Source organism: Patella vulgata, chromosome 5 (genome assembly GCF_932274485.2).
Source record: "Patella vulgata chromosome 5, xgPatVulg1.2, whole genome shotgun sequence".
Lineage (NCBI taxonomy): Eukaryota > Metazoa > Mollusca > Gastropoda > Patellidae > Patella > Patella vulgata.
In genome coordinates this window covers 77,950,887-77,964,018 of record NC_065883.2, presented here as the reverse complement: position 1 = coordinate 77,964,018, position 13,132 = coordinate 77,950,887, and the positions used below count along the sequence as shown (strand labels likewise).

Sequence of the window (13,132 nt, the reverse complement as noted above, 5' to 3'; positions counted from 1 at the left end):
TAAAATGGCGCATCGGGACGGTAATGAATGCTTGTGATGGAGAAGTTTATTTAAGTTGATTGTATAATAATGTTGATGATTTCCAATCTTTCTGTGATATATGATATATATATATATATATTATCCTGATATCCTGATTTTAATCATATCTTTAATTTATGTGTTTTATGTAATAAATATTATTTTACAACTTTTTCTTGTCTTACCAGTTCACCATGGTACTGGGGGGGGCTATGTTTCGTTGCCTGGCAACCTATCTTTTTTTTAATACCAGTTCACCATGGTAATGTGAGCGAGAATTTTAAGACTAATGGACAGTAACTTTATTGCTAGGTTTTCATGAGAGGCGGAAAAAGTTGCAGGACCTCTAGTATGAGTCGAGTCCCAAGCCACATCACCTCGGTTCCGAGTCGAGACTTGAGTCACAAGTCGCTGACAAGAGAACCGAGTCAAGTCCCACCAAGTCGCTGATAAGAGAATCAAGTCGCATCCCAAGTCGTTGTGTAAGTGTATATACTGACTCGAGTTAAGTCCAAGTCGTTGTCTAGAGTACCGAGTCAAGTTGAGCCCAAAGTCGTTGTCTAGAGTACCGGTTTGAGTTGAGTCCCATGTCTCAAGCTAGATTTAGCTCCCCTCACTGCGGCTTCTTGAGTCCTTAGCTTTGTTGTCAGGACGACTGAGTCGAGTCTCGATAAATATTTCAAAGACAGATCCTTGATGCGAGTTAAGTAGGCCTTGAATCCGAGTTGCATCTCAAGTTCCAACCTCAGCTGGACAGTGCACCATCAAAGCAACGGGCATACGCTGTACATGATGCAATGAGGGGAATTTAAGACACGGGCATTTCGGAAAGAAAGAAAGAGATGGGGCTTAACGTCCACTCGACACAAACTAGGTCATTTCGGGACTAACACATGGTTCAATTTTAATTCAATAATTCGCTTGTGCGTAGGGATCTATAGCAGTGGGAGGAAACCGGAGGACCCGGAGAAAACCCACGAGGTTTGACAGGCGACCCTACTCCTTGTCACGTACAACCGGGGAATCGAAACCCCGCCAATTGACTCAATGACAGACCGTATGATGCAGCGCAGCGCGCATGTGCTAACCATTCGGCCATCCAACCCCCCCAAGCATTTCGGCATATTTTTCATTGAGGGTTCTTCTACATGCATGCAACATGTACACAAGCCTTCAAGTTCGAACAAATGAAATGAAATGGAGTTTAACGTCCTGCTGTTCTGCGCCGTACTGAGCTACGCCATACAGTATGCTATGAGGGAAATTTTGCCCGGACAGCGGCACTACGGCCTACTATTATATCAAATTCCAAATGTTATGGGATCTTTTACATGCACTACAATGTGTTCACACGACCTCATCCGGCCGAACGAATAGACAGCTGTCCTTGTCAGGCCCTCTGTCCTTCATCACTGACAAGGGAGAACCTCGCAAAAAAAATCTGGATGAACTTTCTCGGCCAATGCAGGCATCGAAAACCGGACCTCCAGGCGAGCGGGCCAGCGTCTTACCTATTTAGCCACCTTGATCAAAATTAGAGAATTAACAATCATAAATATTTATTTTATTTCATAGAATGTTTATGAATAAAGAATAATACAGTGTGGGCGTGCAAAATGGCAGGAAATGTAATTGGTATTTTAATTCCTGGATTGTTTAAACAACAAAGTTCGTTTTAATTCCTGGATTGTTTAATCAACTAGGTTCAATTTTAATTCCTGGAATGTTTAATCAACTAAGTGTGATTTGACTTTGATGTCGTAACTTTTAACACCCGAAGAGTCAAAAGATCACCGAATATGTTGATAACCAGTTCACTTACTTCAGCTGCTGCAGACGGCAAATTTCAAAATGGTCAGTTATCTACACTGCTAGCACACTACAGTTAATTCATTTTATACAAAATTGCTTTTACAGTCACAAAAGCCCTCAAATAACACAAACAAAACTTTATGAATAACAATCATTAGCAACTTTAATAGTGTAACGTTTCAACAAATAATCCCTTGTCGTTATCAAACACAAGCTAAACAATAATACGATACAAAAAACTGGAAGCAAATATTTAAGTATAAAAAAATAAATGGAATCAGAAAGACAAGAATTAAAAATACAAAAGATCAAAAACTGTCGAGTCATGATTACAAAAACTTGTAATGAGAGAGAGAGAGAGAGAGAGAGAATTGGGGTTTAACATCCACGTGACACAAACTAGGTCATTTCAGGACTAACATATTCAATTTTTATTTCAATAATTTGATTGTGCGTAGGGGATTTAGCTGTGGGAGGAAACCGGTTGACACTGAGAAAACCTACAAGGTTGGACAGGTGCCCCTACTCCTTATCAAGTACAAGCAGGCCACCCAATTCCCCCAGATAATTAAGAAGCCATTACCCAGAGCAATGGGTTCCAGGTGGTTTTAACAATGAGTATTTATTCCATTGACTGTCGAAGATGATGACAAGTCATCGTTGCTTCCTGTTAAAGAGTCACTCATATCAAATTTACCATAATAATTTGGTGCTGGCATTTTAATACGGAGCCACCTGGAAATAAACAACAAATGATAATTTATACATCAAAAAATAACAAGCGGGATCGTCAATCTGATTCATTTTATACAAAATTGCTTTTACAGTCACAAAAGCCCTCGTTTATTTTTTTTATTGTTAAAATTTTCATTTTACTTGTCTTAACTACACTAACCTGCGTTCTGGCTGATGTGAGGGATTAGCCAAGGAAACGGACAGTTACGGCGACTTCTTAGCGTGCCATGAACAAAACTGTGGGTAAACCACTAGAAACGTCAACGCTGATTGATTAATCAATATGTGACGTCATAGAGTCAAAAGCCACACATACGACCCCTGACACAACCTCCCATTACAACTGGTCAGATTTTCATGTAGTGTATGTAGGGCATCAAAGTTTAAAAAAACGAAACGAACTATAAATCTCTATTTTAATCAGATTGAATTTTGCTATAATAGTTCAAAAATAGACCATGAAAATTGAATACAGTATATTGAAAATGTCATTCAAATTACTTTATTCTGGAAGAAGTTCTGACTGTTTGAAGATGTAGTGCAGATCATTTATTATTATAGCACTTATTAAATCTTGCAGATGTTCAAATCCATTTTAAGTTACAATTTCATATTTTTAAGTTATATTTTTAAAATGTATTAAAATAAAGCCTTAAAATAGATGGTATCTATAAACAGTCCTACCTTGTTAAAGAATAATACTATAAATCCTATAATTCACTATTGCCAGTTGAGAAATTGGCAAAAATATCATTTTCAACTTCAAATTCAAACGCTTGAAGATAGTTATTCATGGTGAGGAATAGAAAAACAAGGGAGGTAATTGTGTTATTATTTCCAGTGTGAAGTGTGAGAAAGATAACCTATGATCGTATAATAGTGAGTTGACAACCTATTGAGCAAAAGACATAGAAATAATTATGTTTTGACTTTCTTAGAAAATATGAAATTGTAACTTTAAATGGTCTTTTCATATGAATAACACCATATCCCTCTCTAGCTTTTGAAAGAGTGTGTCTATTCTTCCCATTCAATCAAATCTCTCCTAAGTACAGCAAGATGACAGTCCTTCGTTTAATCCCTGGTCTTTGCTAAAACTTTGGACAGTGATTTAAGGTAGTAAAAATGGTGAAAGTATTGTTGGTCTTCAAACAGTATTGTTTACATTGTATTCGTTTGTCACGCAATATTCTGCTATGCACTGGTTAATTGGGCATAATAAAATCGTGAGTGATGATATTTGGAGCTCTGTTTGATCGCGAATGATATTGTTAAGCAGTTAGCTATTTGTTGTTAATCGGACTATCGACTAGTCATAATTTGGAACAGAAATTTGCTTTCATTATGGAAGTGTTGAGTGGGATTAGGTCTACTGAAACTAGAAACAGTGCTAGGAGTATGGTTTAGCTCTTGCATGTAACATATAGGGGTTTAACTTTTCTACCTAAACAGAGTTTTGGCAACAAGTATTCCCAGGTAAAATCTGGAGTTTCTAGCTCAATCAACAGGTTATCCCAAATAAAATCTGGGGCTTCTAGCTAAATCTACAGGTAATCCCAGGTAAAATCTGGAGCTTATAGCTTAATCTACAGGTAATTCCAGCTAAAATTTTGAGTTTCTCTCCTATAGGTACTTACAGAATGATGAACAGTCCGATAATAACAATGGCCGCCAACAACAGGAAGCAGAAGCCAGGATAAAATGAAAGCGAGGCTGGATACACATAATTAAATATCAAGGTAGCCATGATGGAGGCGATACTTTCTAATGATGCTATTAAACCAAATAATCGTCCTGGAATAAAAACAAAACGTGGTTAATTATGTTTCAGGAAACCGCAGTGGCTCAGTGAAGATGATGCAGCTGGATTGCAAATCAGACCACAAGTTCACAAAGCATTCTCAGACTTAAGTTAAGAATTTACTCAAAATTGTTTGCCTTATTTTAGCCTTTAAAAAACTTTTGTTGTTTTAGTGTATCAAATACATCAATAAGAAATATGTGCAAAGTTTTGTGTTTCTGGATCAAAGATATTTCTTATAAAGAGTGATTGAAAGTTGAGTAAATTCTCAACCTAAGTCAGGTTCGCTTCCAGTGTTGGCTGAGTAAATTCTCAAGATTTTTCATTCTGGTTTCCCCTTGTCAGTGGTGCAGGACGCCAGACCTGACAAGGACAGTGTATATAGTTGTTCAGATGGGACAAAAAAGGAGTTCTCATGTATACACATTGGCGTGCATGTTAAAGATCCTTTGACAGTTGGAATTCGAAATTTAAGAGTAGACTGCAGCACTGCTGTATGGGCAAAATTTCCCTCATAGCACACTGAATGGCATATGCCTGTCTTTATTAGCTCAGTTGGTCCAGAACAGTAGGACGTTAAACCCCATTTCATTTCATTTCTATCGATATGTAGTGCTCGCAACTTTCCATTCCAGAGTTACTCCCCTGTTTCTGAAAACCTTGTGAAAATCTCTTCAAATTATGTTTCACTGCAAGACAAAAACATGGTCAGAGAGAGAGAGAGAAAAGGAGTTTTACATCCATTTAACACAAAGTAGGTCATATGATTCAATTCTATTTCAATAATTCACTTCCCTGTAGGGGTCTTTAGCAGCGAGAGGAAACCGGAGGACCTGGAGAAAACCCTCGAGGATGGACAGGTGGCCCTACTCCTTGTAACTTACAAGCGGGGAATCGAAACCATGCTACCGGACTCAATGATAGACTTAAAGAAAGACCTTAGATCAGCCACCCCCCCCCCCCCCACAAACACATGGTATTTTTGGTTTTGATAATGTTAAAGCATACCATGTTCATCTTTATGTACTTGTTGACTGACACCCGATCTGATACCTGCAGCTGGAAACCCAATAAACATTGATACAGCACCACCTAAAATATACAATTCACCATCATCTGAACAAAAATCTGAACGACCCTCATCAACACAATGTCTACCAAATCTGGTTAAAATACATAAAGAACACACAGATATATAAATCAACAAAAAATTGGGGGCATGACTGCATTCCTGACATATTTTGAAACGAAATAACAATAATTATAATAATGTGCATTTATAGAGAGCTTCATTAATTCATCTTAATTATCTCTAAGCGCAGTAATAAGTCAATGACTACTGAGGATAATACATCAAAAACATTATGTGTCCAAGTCCAGATGATCTCTAAGCGCAGTAAAAAGTCAATGGCTATTGTGGACAATACATCAGAAACATTATGTCTCTAAGCACAGTAATAAGTATTGTGAATAATACATCAAGAGCATTATGTGTCTTAATTATGTTCTACGCACGGTAATAAATCTATGACTACTGTGGATAATACATCACGAACATTATGTGTCTAAGCGCAGTAAAAAGTCAATGGCTATTGTGGACAATACATCAGAAACATTATGTCTCTAAACACAGTAGTAAGTATTGTGAATAATATCTCACAAGAGAGGGAGAGAGAAATGGGGTTTAACGTCCACTCGACACAAACAAGGTCATTTCGGGACTAACATATGGTTTAATTTTATTTCAATAATTCGCTTGCGTGTATGAATCTTAAGCAGTGGGAGGAAATTGGAGGACCCGGAGAAAACCCACGAAGCTGGACAGGCGACTCTACCCCTTGTCACATACAACGGGAAAATCGAAACCATGCCAGTTGACTTATGATACAACGTGCACACACCAACCATTCGGCCATCCAACCCTCTGATATAACAAATGAATGCACTGATCGATTTGGTACATAAACTTAATTGAGTCGATGGAAAAACAAGCGATAGTTTATTCATACTGGTCGATTTGGTACGAAATGCTTCACAAGTTCCTCCATAAGATGGGGAGGAAGGATGTGTGTTGGGGGGGGGGGGGGGGGAGGGGGGTAAGCGTCTGCCTGCTGTTTCTGTGGACATCAATCTCTCTCTCTCTCTCTGAATCTGTCTTAACGTCCACTCGACACAAACTAGGTCATTTCGTGACTACCATTGGTTTACTTTTATTTCAAAGATAGGTTGCCAGGCAACGAAACATACGCCCACAGCAGCTAAATCGTCCGGGCAGTCAACAAGAGTTGTCGCATATTTTTACTTTTTTCGGTAATGAAACATTTATAATACACTAAAATCTGATTAAGACCAACAACTGAGAAAACCATTAGAATTTGTTTGGTTTTTATAAAGTTTTGAACCATGCTAACGTTTTGTATACAAAACTTTTAATATCATGGATTTAGCTGTTCCAAGTCATAAAAATTCATTGAAAATCAATATACTTGTTCCTCTCAAGATCTTAAACTCTGTGTATCAATCTGAAGTCAATCGGATGATAACTTTAGCCTTTAGAGCGTCACAAGATTTTTTGAAGTGATCAAGGGCCATAACTTTGGCAGTAATTATCGAAAATCGGTGAAAATCAATAGACTTCTTCGTCTCATGACATTAAACACTGTGTATAAATTTAAAGTCAATTGAATATTAACTTTGGCCTGTAGAGCATCCACAAGATTTTTTGAAGTGATCAAGGGCCATAACTCTGGCAGTAATTATCGGAAATCGCTGAAAATCAATAGGCTTCTTCGTCTCGTGACCTTAAACACTGTGTACAAATTCAAGATCAATCGGATATTAACTTTGGCCTCTAGAGCGTCCACAAGATTTTTCAAAGTGATCAAGGGCCATAACTCTAGCAGTAATTATCGGAAATCGCTGAAAATGCGTTTGCGTGTAGGGGTCTGTGTGCGTATAAAAATGTGGGCGTATAAAAATGCGCTTGCGTGTAGGGGTCTTTAGCAGTGGGAGGAAACCGGAGGACCTGGAGAAAACCCACGAGGTTGGACTCATACCAAGGAGATGAATGATGCTGAGACTGATTGACCAATGATAAGCGGGTCCTCCGGTTTCCTTCCACTGCTAAAGACCCCTACGCACAAGCGAATTATGTAAATAAAATTAAACCATATGTTAGTCCCGAAATGACCTAGTTTGTGTTGAGTGGATGTTAAACCCCATTTCTCTCTCTCTCTCTCCAATGATAAGACTTCGAATTTGATCTTGACTAATTTTACCTGTAAACATTGTCCATGTATGTTGGAAGCTGTAGAATATAAAACCAGTTATTCGTGTCATTAATCCTAGAATAATCAGAGTTGTATCCTTCAAATGGAATTTATATTTTAATAATGGCATCACAGTAATTAGAGTTATTCCCCTTAGAAAGTTCTCCAATCCCCTTAAATATCCATACATTGTCGTTGACCAGTTTAAAGGATGTCGAGTAACGTATAAATACAGAACATCCATCTCACCTGTAAATAAAATAAAAAATCATTCTGTAATTACTGATGTCACCGAATATTCTATAATTATTGATGTCACAGAGTACTCTATAATTACTGACGTCACACCTATTATTCTATAATTACTGACATTCTATAATTACTGACACTGACGTCACACAATATTCTATAATTACTAACATCACAGGGTATTCGATAATTAGAGTACCAGTATTCTATAATTACTGACATCACAGTGTTTTCTATAATTACGGACATCACAGAGTACCAGTATTCTATAATTACTGACATCACAGAGTATTCTATAATTACTGACATCACAGTGTATTCTATAATTACGGACATTACAGAGTATTCTATAATTACTGACATCACAGTGTATTCTATAATTAATGACATCACAGTGTTTTCTATAATTACTGACATCACAGAGTACCAGTATTCTATAATTACTGACATCACAGAGTATTCTATAATTACTGACATCACAGAGTATTCTATAATTACTGACATCACAGAGTATTCTATAATTACTGACATCACAGAGTATTCTATAATTACTGACAAGACATCACAGAGTATTCTCAATGTATTATTAAAAGACACAGAACAGTCTATAATTATTGAAGCAATGAGAACCTGGTGTTTGTCAAACTCTGGAAAGTTAATAGAGAGAGAGAAATGGCGTTTAACGTCCACTCGACACAAACTAGGTCATTTCGGGACTAACATATGGTTTAATTTTATGTCAATAATTCGCTTGCACATAGGGGTCTTTAGCAGTGGGTGGAAACCGGAGGACCCAGAGAAAACCCACGAGGTTGGACAGGTAACCCTACTCCTTGTCACGTACAACCGGATGATCAAAACCACACCAGTTGACTCAATGACAGACATTATGATACAGCGCGCACGTGCTAACCATTCGGCCATCCAACCAATCAGATAGTTAATAACGGACAAGTTGTTGTTTATGCTGTTACCATATTACAACACTGAGATAAAGATTTGGCTGATTTTCCAATCAAATTCATGGTAAGCCTATTTCATATTGCTGGAGGGTCAATCTATAAACGAAGAATTTCAGAAATTAGGTTCAAGTTGAAGACTCAAGGAACTCAAGACTCAGGGAAGACATCATTATGAAAATCGATGTGGAGGTTTTGAAATTGGTTCCATATGACATTTTGCATTCATACAAACTATAGCTTATCGTTCCATTAGCAAAGCCTTAGGTTATCTCCCTTGATATTTGGTACAATTCGCAAATCCGTCGGTTATTGGTGGGGGGGGGGGGAATGGTTAGCACGTGCGCGCTGTATCATAAGGTCTGTCATTGACTCAACTGGCGGCGTTTTCGATTCCCTGGTTGTACGTGACAAGGAATAGGGTCGCCTGTCCAACCTCATGGGTTTTCTCTGGGTCCTCTGGTTTTCTCCCACTGCTAAGAACACACAACTGAATCATAAAATAAAATTGAACCATGTGTTAGTCCCGAAATGTTCTATTTTGTGTTGAGTGGATGTTAAACCCCCTTTTTTCCTCTCCCCCCTCTCTCTCTCTCCTCATCTCTCTCACCTCAGATTATTTCGCTTGATATTGGGTACCATTAGCAAATCCCCAAATCCCCCTTGATATTGGATATTTAACCCTCATGTTATCCCCCTTAATATTGGATACCACCATTAACAAAGCCTTGGGTTATCTCCCTTGGTATTTGATATGAAACCCTTTGGTTATCCCCCCTTGATATTGGATACTGTACCTGATGTGGCAACCATCAGCAACAAAAGAACAAGAATCATCAACCCGATGAAAACCTTCACGCCTTCTTCTCTATCCTTATGAATAAACTCTAAAATCCCCGAAATTCGACTTGCCATGATCCTCGCGCATCCGACGTCATCTGCTGCCTGTCTATCAGGTTTTACATCCGGTAGCCATATAAGGACATACAGAATTAATACAACAAGAAGTCCAGTCGTAAAACTGAAGGTAAAAACAAAACCCAGTTGATCAACCATTAGTCCCGAACAAAACACACCAATTGTTCCCGCTAGAAATATCATCGCTTCAACGACTGAAACACGGACAGTTTTCGATTTGTCTGCAGATATGTTTGTTATGTAGCTATAAATAACCATCATCATCGCCGTAAACGATCCGCCACATCCACCAATAATTGAACCAATCAACAAGTAGCTTGCATCCAGATCGACGTAAACACTGTTTAATAAGTTAGTAACATTTGCAAATACTCCAAAACCCACTGTAATCAAAATGGCTGCTTTATGGCTGACATGATCAACCAGTGGGCTGAGAAAAAACAAAACGACCAGACACGATGGTACCAAACCGGCGACATTATTCATCAAAATCCAATGTGACGTCTCTGACTGAACAAAGTCTTCTTCGTCTCGATATTCCGACATATTTGCTGAACTGTTTTTCAAATTTTGACAGAAAGTTTTATTATATTGTTGGACACAGACTTTACTGTAAATGAGAGCTTGGAATGCTGGGAAGGTAATGAACACGGCCATCATGTAGAAGAACATCACAGGTTCCACCGTGACGCGGAAATGAGAACAAGACAACACCATCTTGGTTCAGAGATGTCGAAGTGTCAAACTGTCAATCACATCATCCTAAAATACAACAGTGAAAAGTCAAATTATATGTTATATTATGTAATCTTTGAGTGGCATTTAGCGATCGGGAAACACATTTTTATGTGATACAATCAGTAGTTTTGTTCTAAAAGCATGACGTGTTGGGGTGTTTAGGGGTGTTTAGCAGTGGGAGAAAACTGCAGCCCGAAGAAAACACACAAGGTCACCTGTCCAATCACGTGGGTTTTCTCCGGGTCCTCCAGTTTCTTCCCACTGCTAAACACCCCTAAACGCAAGCGAATTAATGAAATAAAAATGAACCACGTTAGTCCCGAAATAATCTAGTTTGTGTTGGGTGGTCGTTAAACCTCATTTCCCTTCTCTCTTTCTCCGCTCTGACTGGGCTAATGAAGACGGGCATACACCATGGCATACAGTGTGCTATGATGGAAATTTTCCATGACAATGGCATTATATGGCCTACACATTTATTGAATTCCAACTGCCACAGGATCTTTTTATGTACACGACAATATATATATACACGGGACCTCAGTTATCTGCTCCATCCGAACAACTCAACAGTACAGCTGTTCTTGTCAGCCCCCCCCCCCCCCCCCCCCCCCCGTCCTGAACAACTGAAAAGGGGAAACCACGTTGGAAAATCCTGATGAACTTTAAGTTTTTTGGCCAATACAGGGATCGAATGCACAATATGAGGGAAATTTTGCCCAAACAGTAAATAAATTCCAACTGTCAAGGGTCATGGGCTTAATTAGTTCAGCTCTGGGGGAGTGTAATGTGACCTACGTTCAGAGCCGAACTAGGGGTTCATTTACATGCATGGGACAACATCTGTTTTTTTTTCCATGTCAGTTTGTCACCAACTGATAAACACTTTTTCTTACTGGTGATCAAGTTGTCAGCACCTTAATTAATTGCTTCAAGCCACTACCTGCTACAAGAAAAGGTGTTTGGAAAAATTGCTGTTGACAGGTGAGGTACTAAAGTTCCGGTAATAACGAAATATTCACCAGTAAATGGCTATTTTTATGTGACTTTAGAAGTTATAGGCCTGGGGGCGGAGGCCCTATATTCACGTGTAATATTCAACAATATATTATCATTACCTACCTGTGTAGCTTGTTCTAGATTGTCCAGATAGCATGTCAGAAGATTTACTTTACGAAGATCGATACCAATAATCCCATGTTAAAGGAGCTAAGTCGCTAATAATTGGGACCTAGAAATTGACACAAATGGGTCGCAACGCATACAATAATGTAATATGAATGTATATAAATTGATTTACATTCAATCGTTTCTTTTTTACTGTAATTTCTAATCAGTTAGGTTCGGCGACATACGCCAGTATTTTCAATCGAATGTCAATCTCTAGCATCTGGTTATTCCAGTCTACGCCGGTAGTATTTATTGGGCATGCTCTCCAGATAAGAATATATTATATAGCGTCACCGTTTGACATGACTTGTGGAATATGCCTAGCCTCGTTTTTAAAGTCCCTTATTACAAATAGCACTGAAACGCATTATGGTACACGATTCGTGTACCAATTGTAAAATGTTTATTTTGTCTTAAATATTGGATATCAGAAGGCCATCTTTTCCCGGTAATATCACAACATCAATGTTGATTTAAATCGACAAATAAATCGTGTTTTAAATGTCGAAGATTTTGGATGATATTGAGTTAGAGACTTAGCTACTTTAATCGCACTTACTGCATTTAGTAATTCGATCCTTATCTACTTCATATAATAAAGTGAAAGTCTTCTAAAGTCAAGCCACGGTTTCATTATTATTATCCTTTCAACCTCTCACGGAACTGAATGTTTGGAAGATAACTCTTAACTTCAACCCGGATACAGACCACTATTAGTTTCTCCACCATTCTTATTTTCTTAATAATATTCATAAATAAATAAATTACTCGAACTTTAGATGTAATCCGCTGACATACCTTGCTTTGGCGAGACATTCATACCTAGTGGCACTGCTATATATTCTTCTGTGAAATGATATGGGGATGATTTAACGTTATATTGTTCTTCACGCGGATCGGAATTCAAGAACGATAACTTCTTTTAAGGGAGAAAATCATAAATCACATTTTATTTAATATCTTTCAAAAATAAACATTTAATATCCTAAAAGACATAGCAAATTAAAGAGACTGACAATTAATGTTGAATAACAGAAATGTCTTTTTCGTGTTTTAAAAATGTTATTTAAACCAAAAGGATGATTAAATCTCTTTTACCACCACAAAAAAATGCAAATGTTCTAAAGTATTCACCGCGCGTGTCAATAGTTGTTATGACGACAATATATACCCACATATTGTACGCCCACCAGCAGCTAAGTCGTTAAGACAAAGAATATTTGTAATCCACTTAAGTGGGTTAATATTAAAATTACATCAGGTATCTAATCTCAAGAGAGAGATAAATGGGGTTTAACGTCCACCCGACACAAACCAGGTCGTTTCTGGACTAACATATGGTTTATTTTTTTTATTTCAATAATTCGCTTGCGCGTAGGGGTCTTTAGCAGTGGGAGGACCCGGAGAAAACTCGCGAGTTTGGACAGGCGAGCCTACTCCTTGTCACGTACAGCCGGGGA

General features: G+C 38.1%; 1 protein-coding gene across 3 annotated transcripts; it reads right to left on the bottom strand.

Annotated features, from left to right (window-relative positions):
• Positions 1–1,563: 1,563 nt before the first annotated feature.
• Positions 1,564–12,337, bottom strand: LOC126821283 (solute carrier family 46 member 3). 3 transcript variants are annotated; one of them, XM_050549684.1, is made up of 7 exons: positions 12,232–12,337; positions 11,625–11,733; positions 9,644–10,526; positions 7,648–7,887; positions 5,378–5,461; positions 4,206–4,362; positions 1,564–2,568 (listed from the first exon to the last, which is right to left on the bottom strand). In XM_050549684.1, exons 3-7 carry the CDS (start codon positions 10,479–10,481, stop codon positions 2,442–2,444), a joined length of 1,446 nt encoding a protein of 481 aa, XP_050405641.1. In that variant the 5' UTR covers positions 10,482–10,526; positions 11,625–11,733; positions 12,232–12,337; the 3' UTR covers positions 1,564–2,441. The 3 variants fall into 3 exon arrangements, with proteins under 3 accessions (XP_050405641.1, XP_050405642.1, XP_050405640.1); XM_050549685.1 differs by lacking the exon at positions 11,625–11,733 and having other exon boundaries at positions 12,232–12,336; XM_050549683.2 differs by lacking the exon at positions 12,232–12,337 and having other exon boundaries at positions 11,625–11,929.
• Between the last annotated feature and the right edge of the window lie 795 nt (positions 12,338–13,132).